General features: G+C 32.8%; 1 protein-coding gene across 2 annotated transcripts; it reads right to left on the bottom strand.

Annotated features, from left to right (window-relative positions):
* Positions 1–11,718: 11,718 nt before the first annotated feature.
* On the bottom strand, positions 11,719–20,334 carry LOC130819734 (protein FAR1-RELATED SEQUENCE 5). 2 transcript variants are annotated; one of them, XM_057685338.1, is made up of 4 exons: positions 20,071–20,334; positions 19,626–19,735; positions 13,899–14,437; positions 11,719–12,096 (listed from the first exon to the last, which is right to left on the bottom strand). In XM_057685338.1, exons 2-4 carry the CDS (start codon positions 19,633–19,635, stop codon positions 11,902–11,904), a joined length of 744 nt encoding a protein of 247 aa, XP_057541321.1. In that variant the 5' UTR covers positions 19,636–19,735; positions 20,071–20,334; the 3' UTR covers positions 11,719–11,901. The 2 variants fall into 2 exon arrangements, with proteins under 2 accessions (XP_057541321.1, XP_057541322.1); XM_057685339.1 differs by lacking the exon at positions 19,626–19,735 and having other exon boundaries at positions 20,071–20,315.
* Between the last annotated feature and the right edge of the window lie 1,374 nt (positions 20,335–21,708).

The following is a 21,708-nucleotide window of genomic DNA, read 5'->3' as shown; positions in this document are numbered from 1 at the left end:
ACTAAGTACTAATTAGAAAAATAATAAGAAATAAGATCCTCCAAGATAGATAATAATGCTCCAAAGATAATTAATCCCAACTCCCAAAATAATGATGATGATTTAAGCTAAGTAAAGAGTGTTCTAAGCTCCATGTTCTTTAATTTCTTCAATTAATAAAGGTATTAATGTAGTAAGATTTTAATGAAGTGAAAATATAAGAAAGAATGTTAGAAAGATTTGATGATGGTGGTGTAAGTGATCTCATGGCTAAGGGGGGTATTTATAATGGGTTTGGGCAACTTTGTAGTTCATTAGATTGTATGAAAAAGTGTTAGGAGTATAGAAGAAGATTAACTTGTGTAAGTGATTTAGAGTGTGTAAGTGAATGTGTAAGAGTTGGAGTGTAGAAGAAGGTTAGCTTGTGTAAGGAAATAGTGATAGCTTGTGTAAGTGATGAACATCATCATGGGTTACCATAGAAAGGATTTTGGTTCATCAAAATTTTGTTCTAATATGTACAAGTGAATATACTTTAAAATAATGGTAAATTTGATCATGAAAATATGTAGTTTATTTAAAATTTTGCTTAAACTATACTTAATGTTAATAATAAAAATACGACTCATTTTTATGTATAAAATAATTATATCAAAATTATAAGGTTAAATAATAAGTAGTAATGTTAATTTAAGGAAGAAAGTTAAAAAGTAACGTTTTACAAAATCGTGAATATAATAATAAAAACTTACTTTTCGTACTATAAAATAATAAAATAATATTTTAGTGCTTATAAAAAGATTTTAAACAAAATACTATTTTAAAGTTTAATATTTGAAAGAAATTACAAAATCGAAAAAGATTTAGGAATTAAAGATGGTTTGAAATGGATAATCAAAGGATTAGAGATTTGATTTGAAAATTCAGAATAATTAATCGGAAGATTAATATTAAGAATTTTGAGTCTGTTACAACTCTTTCCCCCTTAAGATAGTTTCGTCCCGAAACTAGAACTTACAGAAAAGATTAGGGTATCGCTCGCTGATGTCTGCCTCTTTCTCCCAAATAGCTTCCTCACTCTATGGTTTGACCACAAAACCTTGACCAATGGAATCCTAAAGTTTCTCAATTCTTTGACTCGTGTATCCAAAATCCATTAGGTCTCTCCTCATAGGCTAAGGACTCATTGATCTAAAGGGGTTCATGAATATACTTCCTCAACGGTGAAACATGGAACGCATAATGAACTTTTACCAAACTGATGGCAAAGGCAACTAATAACCAACTTCTCTAACTCTTCTTAGAATTTCAAAATGTCTAATAAATTTCAGACTCACCTTTCCTCTTTCTTTTAACTCAAAAACATTTGTCTCATTTCCCTCAACTCTATAGATTAACTCAATAATCTCCGGATTCTGAAGTTGTGCGTCATTGATATGGTCAAACAAAGTTTTTATGTATGGTCATCGCTCCCAAATACCGTCTAACCTCATGTTGGTTACAAATCTCTAATCTCAAACTCTGCATTTCACGGTAAAACTCCCAAGGTACAGATTCGACACTCTCTGTCTCCTCCTCAAAACATAAGACAACTTCACCTACTGGAAGTTACCCATGAAGGTACTAGTGAAGTGAAGCGCTTCAAGATTGACCTATTGATGTCCAGATATGAAAGGTTCGTTATGGAACCTAGAGAAAACATCCAAGAGATGTTCACCAGGTTCACGAATATAACAAACGAACTTGTGTCAATTGTTAAGATCATTCCCGTTGATGAACAAGTCAGGAAAGTAATTAGGAGTCTTCCTCAAGATGAACGCTGGAGAGCTAATGTCACACCCATCCAGGAATCAAAAGATTTCACCAAGTTTAATTTGGAAGAGCCGGCTGGTTTCCTCATGACTCACGAGTTGCATTTGGGAACAGCTGACAGTACTCGAAGTAAAGGCTTGGCTCTAGCAGCAAATGATCATGAAGAATCAGAAACTGATGAAGAGGAGACTGCTATGTTGGCAAGAAAATTCAAAAAGTTCTTCAAGAATAGCAGATATGGAAATCAAAGACATAACAAAGAAGGAGGAACTGCTAACACGAAGACAAATTTTGAATGCCACAAATGTGAAAACACTGACCACTTCATCAAGGATTGCCCTCAATGGAAGAATGACAAGGGCAAGGGAAAGGCAAGAGAAGCTGGAAGACAACCCAAGAAAGAAAACTTCAAAACAGACTTTCGTAAAGCTATGATAGCAGCCTGGGGTGATACTGAAAGTGAAGCTGAAACAGAATCTCCAGCAGAAGAAGAAACGACAAATCTGTGTCTAATGGCATCTCACCACAGCAAGGATGAAGAGTCTAAGGAAAAGGAGGTAATGTCTTCTAACTCATTTCCTAAACACCTATTTAAATTCAGCAAGAATAAATTAATTAAGAAGCTCTTGGAGACACAAGACAAATTAGATGAACAGAATACTAAGTATCTCCAAATTAAGAAAGACCTTATAACTCAAGTAAAGATCATGTTTCCTACCTAAATTCATTTAGGATCGATGTGCAAAGTAGATTTTTTAATTTGTTAGATCAGAATATAATGTTGAGAGAAACATTGGAGAAAATGAAGCAGGAATTCATTATTTTTAATATTGAAATAAATCAATACAAATTACTAGGACTAAGAAGGGACGATAATGAAATATCCACTCACGCGTTTAGCAGTAAATTTCAAGAGATGAAATTAAAATTAGAATCCTGTGAAAAGGAGAATAAATATCTGAAAGATAAAAATAACTTAAAAGGTAAAGGGAAAATCAATAAAGTTCCCAAATGGATTCTAGATGCTAAATCAAAGAGTAAAGAATGCCTAGGTTATGTTAAGAATAATAGAAAGAAAAAGGTCTATGTAGATCTTCCTAGTAGTAAAATTTGTTCCTTTTGTGGGAAAACTGGACACCTGAAAATTTAATGTGTAAAAAGAGAACAGCATACCAAAGCAAATAAAAACTATGTCGAACGCATATGGATTAAGAAAAATGATTCATGTATTATCGACAGGGAACCCAAGGATGACTGGGTTCCTGAACCTAACCATTAATTTGCTTTGCAGGTTCAAGTGAGGGGGAACAACTCATGGTATCTCAACAGTGGGTGTTTCAAGCACATGACGGGTGACAAATCTAGATTTCTCTCACTTGAAGCGTATGATGGGGGAACAGTAACCTTCGGTGACAATATGAAGGGTGAGATAATCGCCAAAGGAAAGATTGGAAGGTCGAGTTCCCATGCCATTGACAATATATTTTTAGTCGAGAATTTAAAACAAAATCTTCTAAGTATTTCTCAATTTTGTGATAAAGGTAACTCTGTTAAGTTTACTTCTGAACGATGCATAATTTCTAGGAACGACACAGAAGATACTGTGCTCGAGGGAATCAGAAAAGGGAACACTTATGTAGTAGACCTGGACACTGTTCCCAAAATCATTCTAACATGTTTAAGTGTTATAGAAGAAGACCCACTACTCTGGCATAAGCGTCTAGGTCATACTAGTTATACATTGATTAATACATTAAGATCAAAAGACCTAGTTAGAGGACTACCAGCTATAAAATTCCTTAAGAAAGAAATTTGCGATCCTTGTGCCAAAGGAAAACAAGTGAGGTCATCTTTTAAATCAAAGAATATGGTGACTACCTATAGACCGCTAGAATTAATTCATATGGATCTATGTGGACCTATGAGAATACAGAGCTGTAGCGGCAAAAATATGTATTTTTGTCATTGTTGATGATTATAGTAGATTCACTTGGACTTTGTTTTTAGTAAGCAAAGATGAAGCTTTTGATGAGTTTGTTTCTTTCGCAAACAAAATACAAAAATCTACCAATAATCAAATAATCCACATAAGGTCTGATCATGGAAAAGAATTTGAAAATTCAAATTTTACAATGTATTGCAATGAACATGGAATTAATCACAATTTTTCCGCACCAAGAACACCATAACAAAATGGAGTGGTAGAAAGGAAAAATAGAACTTTAGAAGAAATGGCCAGAACCATGTTGATTGCTAGCGGTCTACCTAGAAATTTTTGGGCTGAGGCTGTTAATACTGCTTGTTATATTATGAATCATGTGTTAATAAGACCAATCTCTTCAAAAACACCCTATGAATTACTCAAAGGTGTTAAACCAAACATTTCCTATTTTCGTATATTTGGATGCAAATGTTTTGTTTATGTCAATGGAAAATGAAATATAGGCAAATTTGATAAAAGAAGTGATGAAGCAGTATTTCTTGGCTACTCATCACATAGTAAAGCTTACAGGGTTTATAATAAAAGAACAATGAGTGTAGAAGAGTCAGTTCATATCATTTTTGATGAAACTAACTTTTCAACAAGTGGACAGGATATCAACCATGTTAAAATAGGTCTTCCTCATCTAGAAGACGATGATGAAGAAACGAAAATGCTAGATGAAGGAACAGCAGGCGAACAGCTGATCCGAGAAGAGGCTGAAAGGAACGATCATGATCAGGAACAACCAGTACTTCAAGACCAGCAGACTGTTTCCAATCCAGCTGTTCCCACAGACGAGCAAGCAGATCCAGAAGCTGAACAAAACAATAATCAAGCAGATGAAACAGAACATGCCTCTGTTCCCACAAGAGAATTTGTGCCTAAGCCTTGGAAATATCAAAGTTACCACCCTCTTGATTTGATTGTTAGTGATATGAATAAGGGAACACAAACCAGATCCCAAATTAGAAACTTTTGTGCACACTTTGCGTTCCTATCATCACTTGAACCCAAAAACCACGAGGAAGCTCTACAAGATTCCGAATGGATAGTAGTCATGCAAGATGAATTAAATGAATTAGAAAGAAACAAAGTATGGCACTTAGAGCCCAAACCAAAACACAAAAAGGTAATTGGTTTTAAATGGGTATTTCGGAACAAATTAGATGAGCACGGAATAATTGTAAGAAACAAAGCAAGGCTCGTGGTCAAAGGGTACAACCAACAAGAAGGTATTGATTACACCGAGACTTTTGCTCCGGTAGCAAGGTTAGAGGCTATTAGAATTTTAATCTCTTTTGCTGCATTCATGAACTTTAAATTATATCAAATGGATGTGAAATGTGCTTTTTTTAATGGCTTTCTTGATGAAGAAGTTTTTGTTGAACAACCCCCAGGTTTTGAAAATACCTCTTGTCCTGATCATGTCTACAAGCTTGATAAAGCTTTATATGGCTTGAAGCAAGCTCCTAGGCAATGGTATGAAAGACTGTCAAAGTTTTTGATTCAAAATAACTTTTTTAGATGAAAAATTGACAAAACCTTATTCTTTAAGAATAAAGGTTATGATATTTTGGTTGTTCAAATTTATGTTGATGTTATTATTTTTGGTGCCACCAATGATTTGTTATGTAAAGAATTTTCCAACCTTTTGGGCATAAAATTTGAAATGAGCATGATGGGAGAATTAAATTTCTTCCTTGGTTTACAAATTAAACAAACTGAAAATGGTATTTTTATCCATCAAAAAAAATACATAAAAGAACTTCTTAAGAAGTATGGACTAAACAACACTAAAACCAACCATACACCCATGGCTACAAATGTTAGATTAGATGAAGACTTAAATGGGATTAATGTAGATCAAACAATGTATCGAGGCATAATTGGTTCTTTGTTATATCTAACAGCTAGCAGACCTGATATTTCATTTAGTGTTGGTTTATGCGCTAGATTTCAGTCTAACCCCAAAGAGTCACATTTTACTGCAATAAAAAAAGAATTCTGAGATATTTAAAGGGAACATATGACTTGTCCCTATTTTACCCTAAAAGTGATGTCTATGACTTGAAAGGTTTTTGTGATGCAGATTACGCAGGAGATCTTGTAAACAGAAAAAGTACTTCAGGTATGGTACAATTTCTTGGCTCTTGTCTAGTGTCATGGAGCTCCAAGAAACAAAACACCGTTGCATTATCCACTACTGAAGCTGAATATGTAGCAGCAGCAGCTTGCTGTTCCCAAATGCTTTGGATAAAACAGCAGCTAAGAGATTTGGTATTAAATTTGAATGCGTTCCTATTTATTGTGATAATATTAGTGCCATATGCATATCCAAAGATCCAGTGCATCATTCTAGGGTTAAACACGTACATATTAGACATTATTTTCTTAAGGACAATGTAGAAAACAAAAATATAATAGTCAAGCATGTCAACACTAATGAGCAAGTTGCAGATATCATGACTAAACCGCTTCCAAGGGAACAATATGAAAAAATGAGATTGGAACTCGGTATGATCAAGCTCCACTAAAGTTGATAGCAAGAATTCCCCATGAAACATCATGAAATTGAAAAGGTTAAATCAACCACAAAACCTTGATTGAAAATCAATTATTGAAGGGATCAGGTATACATTTAATAAAGTACGTACTATGAATGTTTTCTTGATTGCATATTTTGAATTGATCAGACCAAAGCAGCATGTGTTCAATTTTTTTTCAAGATAATATGATAATATCATTTTTAAGGTTTTATATATTTTTTTTTTCTTTTCACATTTTTCTAATATATGGTCAACTAAAATTAATTAAATAATGGAAATTGGATTTATTTACTCATACAATGAATTTATCCTACAACTCTTCATTAACCATTTGATTTTTATTGAAATGATTAATGCATTAAAGAGTTGAACTTTTAGTTAACCGTCCCTTCACCCATATATTAACCCCCTTCTTCACGTCACACCTATTACGCTTACCTGTTTACGTCACTCATCATCTTCCCTCTCTCAATACCCTTCAAAATCACAATGAAAACACCAAAATCCTCAAACTCCAGCAAGAAAATGAACAGGAAAACACCAAAATCCTATAAAATTTCTCAGCAGCAACCTCTTAAGGTGGTTCATCCTTCACCATAGATTGACGCTCCACCATCCTCATCTAACGAAACCAAAAATGAAAACCCAATTTCACCCACTATACATGCAGGAACCAAACGCCAGATCTCCACATCAAAAGGTGGTTCATCATCTGCACCAACCAAACATTCGAAGTTTACTGATTCCAATAGCGCTGAAGAAGTTTCAAAGGAAATGTCTGTAGGGTTCGGTTTAGACAAGTACTGGTATGATACTACTCCCTTTCCGCAACTTCATGCCATTTTACAAAATCAAAACTGGGAAGTATTGATGACCGATTTCAGTTGCAACCCAATATTTCCTAACCTAATGCGTGAATTTATTTTAAATTTTTCTATTGATTGTGGGGTGTGTTCTAGCACTGTTAAGGATGTAAAAATAGAATTTAACAGTGTTATGTTGGGGGAATGGTTCAATGTCCCTGATGTTGGATTTGACACCTATCATGTTGGCTCGAAGTTAGTATTTTCTGGGATAAATGAACGAACTGTTCTGAAATTCTTAAGGATTGAGCAAAAGAAAGGGAAGATTAGTCACAACGTTTTGTCTCCTCTGCATAAATTATTGTATAACATTGCACGCAGATTCATTTTACCACGAAACTCCAAACGTAGTGAAGTCAGTCTGCGTGATGCAACCTTGATTTATTGCATGGCCAATCATATTAAAATAAATTTTCCTTCCTTGATGATTTCTCATCTTTCGGATTGCATTGCAAAGAAAAGTTTTGTTGGATATGGAGGGCTATTGACCTGGATTTTCAAAAAATTTGGTGTACCTCTAGATGGATTGCAGTTCCCTATGGGTCCTAATATGAAAATAGGTGCAAATTGCTTACACAATCTGCACCTACAATTGAATGATGAAGGGATATTGGTACATGCTGTGGAAGAGGTTAATGATGTTGAATCAGAAGAGGAGAAAGTTGAGGAAGTAAAGGAACAAGTAGCTGAGGAAGAAAAGGAGCAAGAGTCTGTTCCCACTGCAACCAATGAAACAGTAGAAACAAGGGAACAGGGAGAAGCATCTAGTAAGGGGGAATCAAAAGAGAAAGGAGATGATATGGAGGATATCGATGAGTACACTCTAAGTAGTGACTCTAGTGATGAGGAAATTGTGATAGCTATGAGAAAGCAACCTGGTTCATTACAAAGAAAAGTAGGAGGTTGGCTTCTAAACGTAAGGTTGTTATGGATGATGACATCACCTCTCACAACATCCTTGCACCTACAAAATGTGCACCTCCCTCTCCCAAGCCAGCTACACCACCACCACCATCACATCAAATTCCATCATCACCACCATCACCTATACAGTCTACACCACCACCATGTCCAACACACACTTCACCAGGTATAGGCTGTGCTAATTTTGATTCTGTTCCTGCAGCTTCTCTAGACTCCATCCTCTCTAAGCTCAATGACCTACAGTCTCAATTCTTTGCTTTTCAAGATGAAACTCGTGTCTCACTTGCCTCAATCACTGATCAGCTCATCTAGATGGAAAACCGTCTTGGTGCCAAGCTGGACACAGTTGAAGTGCAGACTGAGTTCATAGATGAAGATGAGACTGCTCCTTAATTCCTCTTCCCGCATTATTTAATGATTAGCTTGTTGGCCTTACTCATTATCAAACATTTTTTTTGTGTACCATCTCGGGTACAACATTGTATTTCTTTTACTTTGTTGGAACAGCTGCTACAATTTCTTTGTTTATTCTGGTCTGTGATATTTAATTATGTGCAGCTTTGGATTACTTTACATGGTGCTTGCTTTTATTTACTGTTTCTGAATTTCTTCAATGGCAAAATCTATATGATTTGCGCTGTGGTTTGACTATCACACTTCTTTTTGATTGATGACAAAAGGGGGAAGTATGCACAAACTTAAGAGAAGTTGTGAATACTACAGTCTCCATATCTTGATTGATTTATATTGCTCTAATAATGGAAGTTATTCTCTGATAATGGTTTGTCTTGTTTCTGTTGATGAATTGTTCTAATAATTGTTTTGAATGCTCTATTAATAGTTTTATAAGATAATTATGGAGATATGAGTTAATGTGCTACATATATCATGCTCTGATGATATCTGAGCTATCTACTCTGATCATGTACTAACTATGTTTATGCTAAGTTGTAAACTTTGAGTTGTTTGTGTTTGAGTTTATAATTAGTTGTTTTGATAAAGTTTTGAATTCGTATTCATCTTAAATACTTAGTGATTTGTGTTAACTATTTTTGGAAATTATTTAAAAACATATATTTGATATTATGTTTTTATACAATATGGAGTAACCTGTTTTACTATGCTTGCTTGGTAAATTATATTGTAACAAGTTGATTTACTAAGTTATTTAGAGTTGCTTTAATCTCTAGTATACTCTAAGAATTTTGTTTTACTCTATTTTTACTTAAGTTTGTTTATAAGTTTGTCTTCATTAAAAAGGGGGAATTTGTTGGCCTCTTAGGTTTTGATGATGACTTTACTTTTAAATAAACAAACATGTTTTAGAGATTGTTTTGTAGGTAAATATCTGATTTTGTTAAAATCATTGATGAAGCCTATAACTTAGTTCGTGGAGGTTGTACATGTCGTAAATATCCAAGAAGTTAGATAAATGCTTAGGATGTTAAAAGTTGACAGGCTGTCTACTGTTCCCAAAATTAACAATCTGACGGAAGTTGTAGATGGAGACAATACACTGTTCCTACGTTGCAAGTCTGGAGAACACATCGGTTGAAAAACTGCAAATATTTTATTTTCTGTTTTTAAGTTGATGTAACGGTTAAGAGTTAAATCAGTTGCTTAATTTAATTATTTTATTAATTGGCAAAAGCTATTTTTAGACGCCTAAAAATTATGCTAAAGACATATTCTTTGTTGAGAAAAAGTCTTCGGTTAATAAGGATCACAAATTTGGCTCCTATACTATTTTTAGTATGAGGGAACTGCAACTCTATTTTTAGAGAAAAATAACCGTGGCAGCATGTTCATCTATTCCAAGTAACTCCTCCTTTATTTTAGGATCAAGGGATAATTGGAAGTTATCATACTCATTATGTTACGGTATTTTGCTCTATAAGTAGAAGTACTCCTTGATTGAACCGATCCATCCAAGAGTGTCCAATAAGGGAGATCAATTAAGAAAAATATTTTCAGCTATCTCATGCCAATTAATTTATTATATTTTTCTTAAAGCAACTATTTAATTTTTATCCTCTTGAGAATTTGGCCTTGTAAGGGTATTTGAGTGTTTTGTTGAAACTAGACTTAAGGGAAGTCTAGGGGAATAGAGAAGCTTCAAGTGAAGCGTAAGAATAGAAGAGAAAGAGAAGGAGAAAGAGAAGAGAAAGAAAAATAGGCCTAGAATAGAGAAGCTTCAAGTGAAGCAAATTGTTTTATGTGATTGTAATTGATTGCCTAAAACATAGTAAGAATTTTGAAATATTAGATACTAATACAACTAATATTGCGGTAATACAACTAATAATATAGGAAATTCCATATAGTAACCCCGAACTTTCAGCTTTTCAACATGGTAGACAAACCTGTTTTTTATCACACGATGACCTTGACCATCCAATTTTTCATGTGGTAGACAAAAGAAAATTTTTTTTGTTAATTTTACGATATTTTTACCTACGTAATGATATTTTTTTTTCCAAAAACAAAAGTCGTGATCACTCTAATTGACCACACATTTCAAAATTCAGTCAAAATAATTACTTAGTTTCACCAAAAACTGAACATTTTATCTACCACATGAAAAAGTTGAAAGTTCAAAGTCACCACGTGAATTTTAAAAACAATTATAGAAAAACCAAAAATTCAAAATCACTGCGTAAAATTTCTCAATAATACATTAATACTATAGTAATATGACTAATATTTACTGAAAGTAACAATTTTTTTTTTAAAAAAAAAAAAAAAAACAATGCAATGTCGGCCTTGTCTTTTCTCTTGCAATTTACAAAGACCCGAGGAACTCTATATGGGCTTGGATGTAGCAAGCTTGGAATTTTTGAAAAAGGTGAGCGAAAAAAAAAATTTAATTGAATCAACTATTATTCAAACTTTTTCCAAAACTAAGCGTGAAAACCCCAGACCTATGGTTTGGAGCTGCTCGCAGTTACTAACTGCGAACAGGTCAAAAAAGACAAAATAGTTATTCGCAGTTAGTAACTGCGAACAGAAAAAAAAAAATTTTTTTTTTTAGGTCAAATAGCTATTCGCAGTTACTAACTGCGAACAGCTATTTTGTCTTTTTGCTGTTCGCAGTTAGTAACTGCGAACAGCTGTTTTGTCTTTTTTGACCTGTTCGCAGTTAGTAACTGCGAACAGCTCCAAACCATAGGTCTGGAGTTTTCACGCTTAGTTTTGAAAAAAGTTTGAATAATAGTTCATTCAATTATTAACTTTTTTTTTTTGGCTCACCGTTTTCAAAAATTCGCAAGCTTGCAAACAGCACTAGCACCATCAAAAAAAAAACTGCCTTTTTCTTTAAAATCAATTTTGCATTTTGGCCAATGTTTGATCATGTAGTTTTAGCTATTCGATGGCATTGCAAATTGTCGTTTGATAGTTACTCTTGAACAAGGATTGTGTTGATTAGATACACACATCTATACCCACAGAAGAAACATGAGTTGATACGTGTTCTAAACTAATATTGTACTAATACTAAACTAATATTGCGCTAATACGACTAATACTATATTAATACACACATTTGTGTAGGTTCCTGAGCACGCAGCAGCTCCGTCTCACAACAACAATAACCATTTTAAATGATTCGTGTTCTGAACTACCCGGGTGTTATAAAAATGATGATTAGCTTAAAAACTAACAATTGTTCTCAAAAAATTGTAGTAAAAAAATGACAAGAATTTCACAGATATTAACCTCACCTCACACAAACCTGCACTCAAGTTTCTAACATGTTTATCACTACAATGTAGAAGTACGAGAAGAGTAAATACTATCTACACTTATCTTTTTCTTTAGCCTCGAACTCTGTAACACTGTCTACAATGTGTTGTATCTTTTTTGAAAGGCTCTGGTTATGCTCCTCAATGTGTTCAAACAACATTTCAAGATGTCTTTTGTAGATTGTGACACGCTTTTTCTCAACCGCCAACTGCTGGGACAATTCCCGAATCTTATCATGCTCAGTCTGCAGTACAGTATAAGTGTTAGTAAAAGATAAGCCGACTCGGCTACCTCATCAAAGATACAAGTTCTTTTATGCAATGAATTCACCTAGGACGATAGCGCCTAATAAAAAACATGCAAAAGAAAATAACTCATCAGAGACAGGTAAATAACGCCAAAAAACACTAGATAAAGAATCACCAAACTCTGATATCGTCATCATGCCTCCAGAAGAGCAATACTAAATGATTGACCAAACCCAACTAAGATAATTTAAAATAGCATGACCATCATAAGATGAAGTAATCAGGACCAGACAAGTAATGGGACAACAACAAACAGGAATTCTATAGAGAATAAATCAGCATATTACCATTGCCTAAACGTTTGAATAGCTCAGAGTCAAAGTAACGACATACCTCCGGAATATAATATCCGGAATATAATATCAGGTAACACTCGGAGAAACCACAGTAGTTAACGCACTTCGTCATTTCAAGAGTCACAGGTAGCAAGTAAACAAGCACCTTCCTAACATCACTGATATGGGAGGTAACAAATAAACAAGCAAAGTCATCTTCCTCATGTCCTCTCCCACACTTCTCATACTATCACCCCTTTTTATACAAAACAATTGATAACAATAATACTAATATCATTTCTCCTCTTTAAGCATTCGTTTTCCATTTCATTTCCACTTCTCATACCAAACACCTCCCCAATAGAAACATGGAATTAATTTCACAATTGAAAGGTAATAATGGTTGATCAAAGAGATGCACTTAGTAGTTTGAGCACTATTTCTTCAATGTTCTTCAATGCAAGGATACTTTTTATCTACATTTTCAGAATGTGAATTTTTTGTGATGACATAGGAATGAGTAAAAGAATTCATGTGCTGATCTCGAGAACCTAGGATAAAGCACAATGGAATCAAAAGAAAAAAATTCAGAAATGAGTAAAAGGGGAAAAGCAATTTCAGAATTTATTTAAAGGGGTAAAAGCGCTTCCATTTAGAGTCTAGGACTCTCTTCAAAGGTCAATAAAAAAGGAATGATCAGTGCAATATGAATTTATCATAGCTTCATGGAGCATTTTGATTTGATGATGCTACAGCAAAACCCACAAGGATCGATTGGCAGATAGAGAAGTGTCTGAAGTGTATTTAGTAGCTAATCATAATGATTTTTGACCTTATAATGAGTTGGAGCAGCCACACACATTTAAAAGTATGCTCAGCTTGACCTTAAATGACTCTCCTAATTAACGTTAGTTAGAATCAATCTCAAAGCCCAAATATGCAAATCTCAATTAAGTTTCTTTGATCCCATATGAGAAATGATCTCCATGCATCAAAAGCCCAAAAGGTACCAATATTCTTACAAAGGCCATTCTGATTGATTATCACATAAATACAACTTAAACTTCTTTTTCTACAAGTGAAACCTATTAAAGTTTTTATGAAAATGGAGGAGCAAAGTAACTTGATGAAGAGTCTGAAGAATCCATCTCAAGCAAAAGAATATTTCCGGTAATAGAACAAGATGACTATGTTTAAGATCATATTAACCACTGCTAAAAGATTCGTTCACATTACTCTAATATCCAGCTACAGTTAACAGATGAAATGATGACAATAGTGACACAAAATCATAAAGGCAATAAACCAAATAGCCAATACAATATGCAACATGAACAACATTATCGGGTCACTATGTTCATAAGCTACCAAAAACCCCACTTTAAGGTAAACAAATAAGTAATAAAATAAAATTCATGAATAAGATAGTACAATAAATTTCCAATGATAAAGAGAAAACTTACAGGATATTGCTCAAATATAAGATCTTTTCGGCCTTTTCCAGGTGTCAAGGGATGTGTGTGTTCTTTTACAAATTTTGTTACTACCCATTTGCCGGAACTCATTTTCCTTACCAAAATCATTGCCCTACATCCAACTCGAGTCTCAGCTCTTTGCCTTACAACCTTCTCACGTTTGTCAGGCATTCGGTAACCCTCTTTATTACAAACCAAGGCTCTACCAATAGCAGAACCATCACGTCTAGACCGAGATAACTTGCTTACTCGTATCACAAATCCCACATGAGTAGCATATGCATTGTAAAATGCATGAGCAGCCGCTTCAGACTCGAACTCTTGACCCACAAAAGGCTCATTCAATGGTTCACCCACTGGTATAAGATCCTTTTCAGACAGTTCATCATTCATTTTATCATCCTGGCTTTGCCCTCCTTCAATAGAAGAGCTACCACCCATTTCATTTTCATCACCAATCCTGCCCTCTGTATCTACAGAACTTCCCACCACTTCACCATCAACATCCTCATCAACTCCATAATCCACTGTATAATAATCAAATCTTTAATTTAAAAAACTCTAAGCCAGAGAATTTCATAACACAATTTGCAAAATCAGCATTTATCTAAAGCACAAATATACTTCTAAAAATTATTTCATAAATTACAAATTCCTAAGAAAAAGAGGTTATAGGATTTATTTCTTCTAGTATATATCATCATTGTCATCCTACCCAGTATATCCCGCGCATAGTTTTATTCTAGTACATATATATATATATATATATATATATATATATATATATATATATATATATATATATATATATATATATATATATATATATATATATATATATATATATATATATATATATCTTCCATACAGAACTACAAGAATACAACTACATTGTACTAAGACTACATGGTGAAGAGTGAAGACTATAACACGATTTCACCAAATAACTTCTTGAAATAATGAAATTGAGCCAATAGCAAAGAGTATAGCACTAAAACATGGGGAACATATGTTTTTACCATTTCCAGCCCTAAATACAAACCATTTACCAAAATTACAAATAAATTATCTCTACATCTATAAGCCCATAAATTTCTCACATTAAAACTTGATCAAACAAAAAGTAAAAACAAAACCCACTTGATATGAAGATAACAAAAACCATAAAATGATCAATTTGAACCCAAAATCAAAACCAAACCCTTGAAATTTTCAAAGATGAGAAAAGAATACTTACTTGACCGGTCTAAAAAACCCCAACCAAAATAGAGTAACTAGTGCTAGTCAACTAAGGTAATCAAAATCCTTTGTCCAAAAATCTGGTCGATTTCCAAAAAGAATAAAGTTGGATGAAAAAATGTGTAGACTGTAGAGGGAGAAATGAAGGAATGAGTCAAAAGAAAAAAGGAGAGTGAACACCTTAGCCAAGAAGAACACGTGCCACCTCACGTGACTTACTGATCATCCGTGCATTTCCTAAATAAGGATTACCACTAGTGTGGTGACACATGGATATTTTGGTGACTCATTTGGTAAAAAAAGAGGGATTACTTTTATTCATAAAAATGGCTCAAAAATAGAAAGGAATAACGATTTTGAATAAGAATTAATCCACCCCAACAACTACACCTAGGTATTTTCTCTTGATTTACAATCATTCAAGATTGTTCCTTATTTTTAATAATCTAATTTGTTAATTGTTATGGGTTTTTAATTTTAAATGATAAAATTTTTATTTCAAAAAAGGCAGTTTTTGAGATGGGATTTGGGTAATTAATGGCTAATTTGATATAACAGGAGAGGTTAAATGAGCACTTAGTTAACCCATTTGGTGTTGTCAGTTGTATGCCTATATTAAGAAGGCAAGGGTTTTTAGTAAGAGCTTTAGGAGGAAATCCTGAAAATTGTGTTGTGAAAATGAATGTTTTGGAAGCTGATGTTGTGAATATCATTAGAAGGATTCTCCTAAATTTGACTCATCTCGCCATAAAGGACAGGCTGGTGAGCTCTTTGCTTCTTTAGTTTTCAAATTTGTTTTTCATTGTGCTTTTTGAATTTTAATTGTGTTCTTCATTTGTGAATAGTTTTTTAAAAAAACATCGAATTGGTAACTTTGGTTAGGATTTCTATGCAGATAGTGTCTGAGTGATCATATTTAGGTAGATGATTTCTATGTAGATAGTACCTGAGTGATCATATATTAGGTAGATGGACAAAAGTAAATAATTTATACTTTGGATATTGTTCACCATATGAAACATTTCATAAGCCCAACGACAAAAAATGTTTCTCACATAAGTGGGATTTGGTGGTATGATATATGCAACCATATCTTTGTTAGTGATAACAAAGAGATTGATTCCGATTGACCATTGATTCTAATTGACCTTTAGAAGCAATCATCATTTGCAACTCAAGTATGAGGTTAATAAGGCATGATTTTAATGGTGAATGTTTTATAATACTTGTGAATGAGTCGTCCATGTTTCGTGTTTTTCTAAGAAGAAAAACTCAAGCCTAAGGTTGGGTTGGTTAATTTTAGATGGTGGTAAAAGGGTAAAATGTTTAAGCATTTTTAGGTTGGTTTTGGACAGTATTTAGACAAAAGATTGATTGGTAGGTGAAAGAAGTTCGAGTGCTCATGAGTTGGTTGCACTGGTTCTTGAATGACTTGAATCTAAAGCTTAAATCATAAGCTAGAATTTTGTTATGTGCTTTACCTGGGATCACAAATAAAATTGCATGGTACAGCTTAGCATGGTGGACATACTAATCAGCATTTTGGGCGTACAAATAAGCAAGGGTGGCATATGGCTAGTACATTTTTATCTGACTTTATTTACATGTTTTTAATTAAGTGTTATGTAATAAAAGGAGCAAAACAAAGAGTCTTACAATTGCTATAAAATGTTTAGTTATTCAGAGTGTTTCATGGCTGAATATTTTGTCTTAAAATCGGCATAAATAATGTATCAAAGGAGTCTCTTAGTGCTTCATATGGGAGTCTTTGATGCTTCAAATGGAAGACTCTTGGTGCTTCATTCTAACGTATTTAAGGCTTCATTTACGAGCTTTGTAACTTCTAGAATCATGTATTCATGCTATAGATAAAGGCGTTCATATGCAGTGGCGAAGGGGGAGAATTAACAAAAAAAATTGAATTCAACAAAAATATAGTCAAAACAACCAAAAATTATAACGTAAATTTTGAATCAAAGTAAAGCTCGACGCCTTTTTTGGCACTTTAACATTGTCTATAATCTCATTGTTGACACTATATGTCTTTGCTATTTGTCTCTTAATGTATATTACTAAACTATCAATAAGAAAATTATTGCCCATTCTGTTACGAAGTCTTGTCTTCACGATCTTCATAATTGATCTATTGTATGGGTTTTTAAGTGATTCAAGTATTCACTTATTCAAACTAATTATTAAATAAAAATAAGAAAATTCAATTAAAAATATAAAACAAACCTTTATCCTTCAATTGTGGATGGTAAGCTTAATTTTTGATTTTTTCAATTTCTCCCAATCGTTTTTAATCTTTCTTCGTATTTTTCAGTACTTATGATAACTTTTTTCCAAATTGATACTCCATTATTACTTATAAAATTCATTTTATATTTTTATTTTGTTTCAATTATTATTTTCCTTTAGTTGTGTTCATTTTATTTGTTGGGATGAAATTATAAAAAATATAAAATTACGGTTGTCATCTTCCTTCCCTTCCCAGACCTTGATCATAGTTCATATGAGCGGAATACACTGAGTACGATGATGATGATGATAAAATGACGGTTGTATACTAAAAAATTTACCGGAAATCTCGAGGGGCAACGCCCTTCCCCGCCCCCAACTATGTTCCGCCTCTGTTCATGAACTTCATATGTATTAAAAAATCAAAATATTTTTGATCCAGATATAAACTTTGTGTTATCAATCTTGTTCATCTTTGTGTGTGTCTAAAGCAACCAAAAATTTCTTTAATACTATGAGATTGTCTTGAGTATTAAATTAGGGCAGATTAAATGTGTCTAGTCTCTAGCCTAAACCCCAAATTTTTGAGTTGTCTTGTGATTTGGCCATTTCTTTTTTATCCTTCAAAAATTTTGTTTTTGGTTCTTGCAAATATAATCAAAAAACAATTTAAGTGTTTTCTTTTATTACACTTACATCATCGGAACTTTAGGTTGTCAAAAGGGTGTGGCTTTATATCTCATAATTGCAGACGATTAAGGGCGATACGACAACCGCATCACTCTCGTTGTCGCATCACTATGTTGTTAACGCAATCGTTTTGCAGTATGAACTATATATAATCACCTTTTTGTTTTTGTTCTATAAAGTCATGTTATGACCAAACACCTCTCGAAACAAGTCAAATGTGGACAAACAATATGAAACATATACTATTTTAAATTTGGAGCACGAGGACGACATTTCACTCAAAAATTTAGAAAGCAAATAGCTTATTTTAATTTAATTTTTCGAATAATATCATATCATTTTAGCTCACAAAAAAAAAATTTACATTACTCTCCTCTATACAAAAGTGCATAGCTTGGTTTTCTTGTCGATAAAAAAACTATAATCTTGAATGGTGAGACAAATCATTATCATCCTTTGATGATAATTATCCCTACTTCACATTTGGTCCAAGACAAATTTTAATTCTTTCACTCTCTCTTCCTCTTCCAATCCCACATGGATTATCAAATATGCATAAAATCATCATAGTTGGTTTCATAAGCTATTCAAAATCAAAATACTAAACAAAATAAAGCTATATTATTGACGAGTATGATTTTATGAAATATATCATAATAGATTAATAGATGGCAAGCCATATGTGCATATTGCGTCTTGCCTCTTCATTTTCCCTTGTGATAAAAATGGAGATATTACCCTAATAAATTTAATACACACATAACATATGTATTGAAGCCTTAAATGTTCTTATTTAGAAATATGTAAATTTTATGTTTTGATCATTTATGATTAATTGGACGCCAAATATGCATTATAATTTCCAAATGAGATATCTTAAATTCTTATTTGCCATCTCTATCGAAAGAGCAATTGGTGCACATACTATAATCCATTATGTATACAAGAAATGAATTGACAATTATGAGGCAAGAACAATATAAGCATAGATGCTCAACATGACACTATGCAATACAGACAGATTTTACCAACGGAAAAGGGTTAAGATTATATAGACTCAACTAACTTACTCATCTGATGATTAGAATAGTCAACACTTTAAATTAAACAGCCTTATTGAAACCAAATCATAACTGACTGACACGGAAACAAATAGAACTGAGAATATATGCCTATGATTGATTTGTCAGCAAGAAATTGAATAAGACTAGGGCTCAACCCTACTATAACACTAACAAAATTAAGTCTGACTAAACCTCACATGAACAAATCATGAGGCACCCTTAAAAATTAGGTGACTGATCATTGCAACTCTTTCTGATAAATTTTTTTGTCTATTTGCAAGAACCTTAGAAACTGATTTTGTGTAGACAATGCATAAACTAATGGGTCTAAGGTCTTTCATGTTAGTGGGAGCTATCTTTCTAGAATTAAGATCATTAGTCATAATTCCATGGTCCAAAAGTTGAGCACAACATAGCAAATTGGATAACCAAGTAATTTTATAAAAGAGAAAAGGTAAACCATCCAACCCAGGGGACTTACATTGATGCATCTTTTTGTAGGCAGTTGTAAACACTTAAATCCCTGAAGCACAAATCCGCAAACTGCAGATTGAAGTTATCTCCTCCTCCCAAGTTTACAATGCGCAACAACTGAAGCATGAGTTTGAACAAACCGAAGTATAGGTTTAGTAGAGATTGATTTAGGTTTAGTAGAGATTGATTTCTAAATCAATCATCGAAACTCTTTTTTCAAGAAATTCAAACAAATTACCTAAATCAATTATAGAATTAAAAATAAAACCCTAAATTTATAAATTTAGCACCACATAAACCAAAAACCTAAATTGATTAACAAATAAGATTTATTGTATAATCATCAATCATGAATCAGCAAACAATGTTTAACAATTAACATTCAAACAAATCTATAACAATTACACAAATTTAAAACATTTAAGGAAAGAAAAAGAAAAAAGAGTACATACATGAAGGTGGCAAGTTGCCGGTTGACGGTGGCCGATGGGTCGGTGGCTGAAGCCTGGAGTGGCGGCAGAGCGCAGAGGGTTTTAGGAGAAGACTAAAGTTGCCCAACCCTATTTCAACCCAATGTTGGAATAATTATAAAATTTGAGATGATTTTAGGACCAAATGTTTTACTCCAGTCTTCAACTTAAACGGATGCTGCCATTCGGTAAACACAGTAGATTAATGTGAATGAAATGAGTGATGTTCGCTTAAATAACTGAAATGTTTCCTTGCGTCATGATATATTAGTGAGTGTTTTCTCATAATATTGCCCCAAAAACAATAATTCCCACTTTACGTACCATGAGAAACTATTTCCCAACATACTGTCCACGTAGGATCAGTTTTTAATTTTTTTATTTAATATAACCGCCACATGAAATGGCGGTTTTGTTTAGAAATCTGAATTAAAACGCTATATGAAATGGCGGTTTAGATGAATTTTCGTTTTTTTTTTAAATAAATAAATAAATATATATATATATATATATATATATATATATATATATATATATATATATATATATATATATATATATATATATACACATATATATATATATATACACACATATATATATATATATATACACATATATATATATATACACATATATATATATATACACATATATATATATATATATATATATATATATATATATATATATATATATATATATATATATATATATATATATACACATATATATATATATATACACATATATATATATATATATATATATATATATATATATATATATATATTCAAGTGGCGGTTTTATGGCTGTACAAAATGTCAGTTTCTGGTTTTCTTTCTTCACTTTACTTCATTTGCCATTTCAAGCTGCGGGTTGTTCTTTAAAAAAAAATTTCTTCAATCCTCATTTACTTCATATTCACAATTCCTCTCATTCAACTAAATTAATCAACTACATTCTCATCTTCTTCTTCTTTAGTTGTTCATTTTCATCATCATTTAAGGTATTAATATAAACCCTAATTTATTTCAATTTGCAAATTGAATATTTTGTTCATTATTGTTGTCATTTGAAGTTATAAATACATTGATTGCTTGTTACATTCTCTTGATTTCATGATTTGAGCTTACATTTTATACATTTGTAGTTGAATTTTATGATTTGGTTTCTATGCATATAAAGTGTTTGATGAAATGCCTCAATGAAAATTTATTACTTTGTTGGGTTAATTTAATGGTTTTAGTATATATTTATGGTATTTTTAGATTTATATTTGAATTGAAAGTTCTAATAAGTGTTCTAATACCTTAATATGAGAAATTATTGTATTCACATTTACACTTCCCTTACTCATAATCAACAATAAAGTGTATGTGAAATCACATGAAAAACATGTTTGTGACACTTATGTATGTAACAACGATCATGGCGATGCCGGGCCCAGTTGATCCATCATTGCTTACGCTTCAGGCGACACACAGGAGCATAGCTGCGTGGGAGGGCTCCACTGCCCAATTGGTTACTCGTCAGCACTACCAGGCGAGTACATTACAGTGGGAGGTGGATGACAGGGTATTAGAGGTAGTCGAACTAGCTGGATTCAGATACATTCAC

Source organism: Amaranthus tricolor, chromosome 1 (assembly GCF_026212465.1).
Source record: "Amaranthus tricolor cultivar Red isolate AtriRed21 chromosome 1, ASM2621246v1, whole genome shotgun sequence".
Taxonomy (NCBI): Eukaryota; Viridiplantae; Streptophyta; class Magnoliopsida; order Caryophyllales; family Amaranthaceae; genus Amaranthus; species Amaranthus tricolor.
The sequence above is the reverse complement of the archived record's forward strand: the minus strand, read 5'-3'. Positions and strand labels throughout refer to the sequence as shown.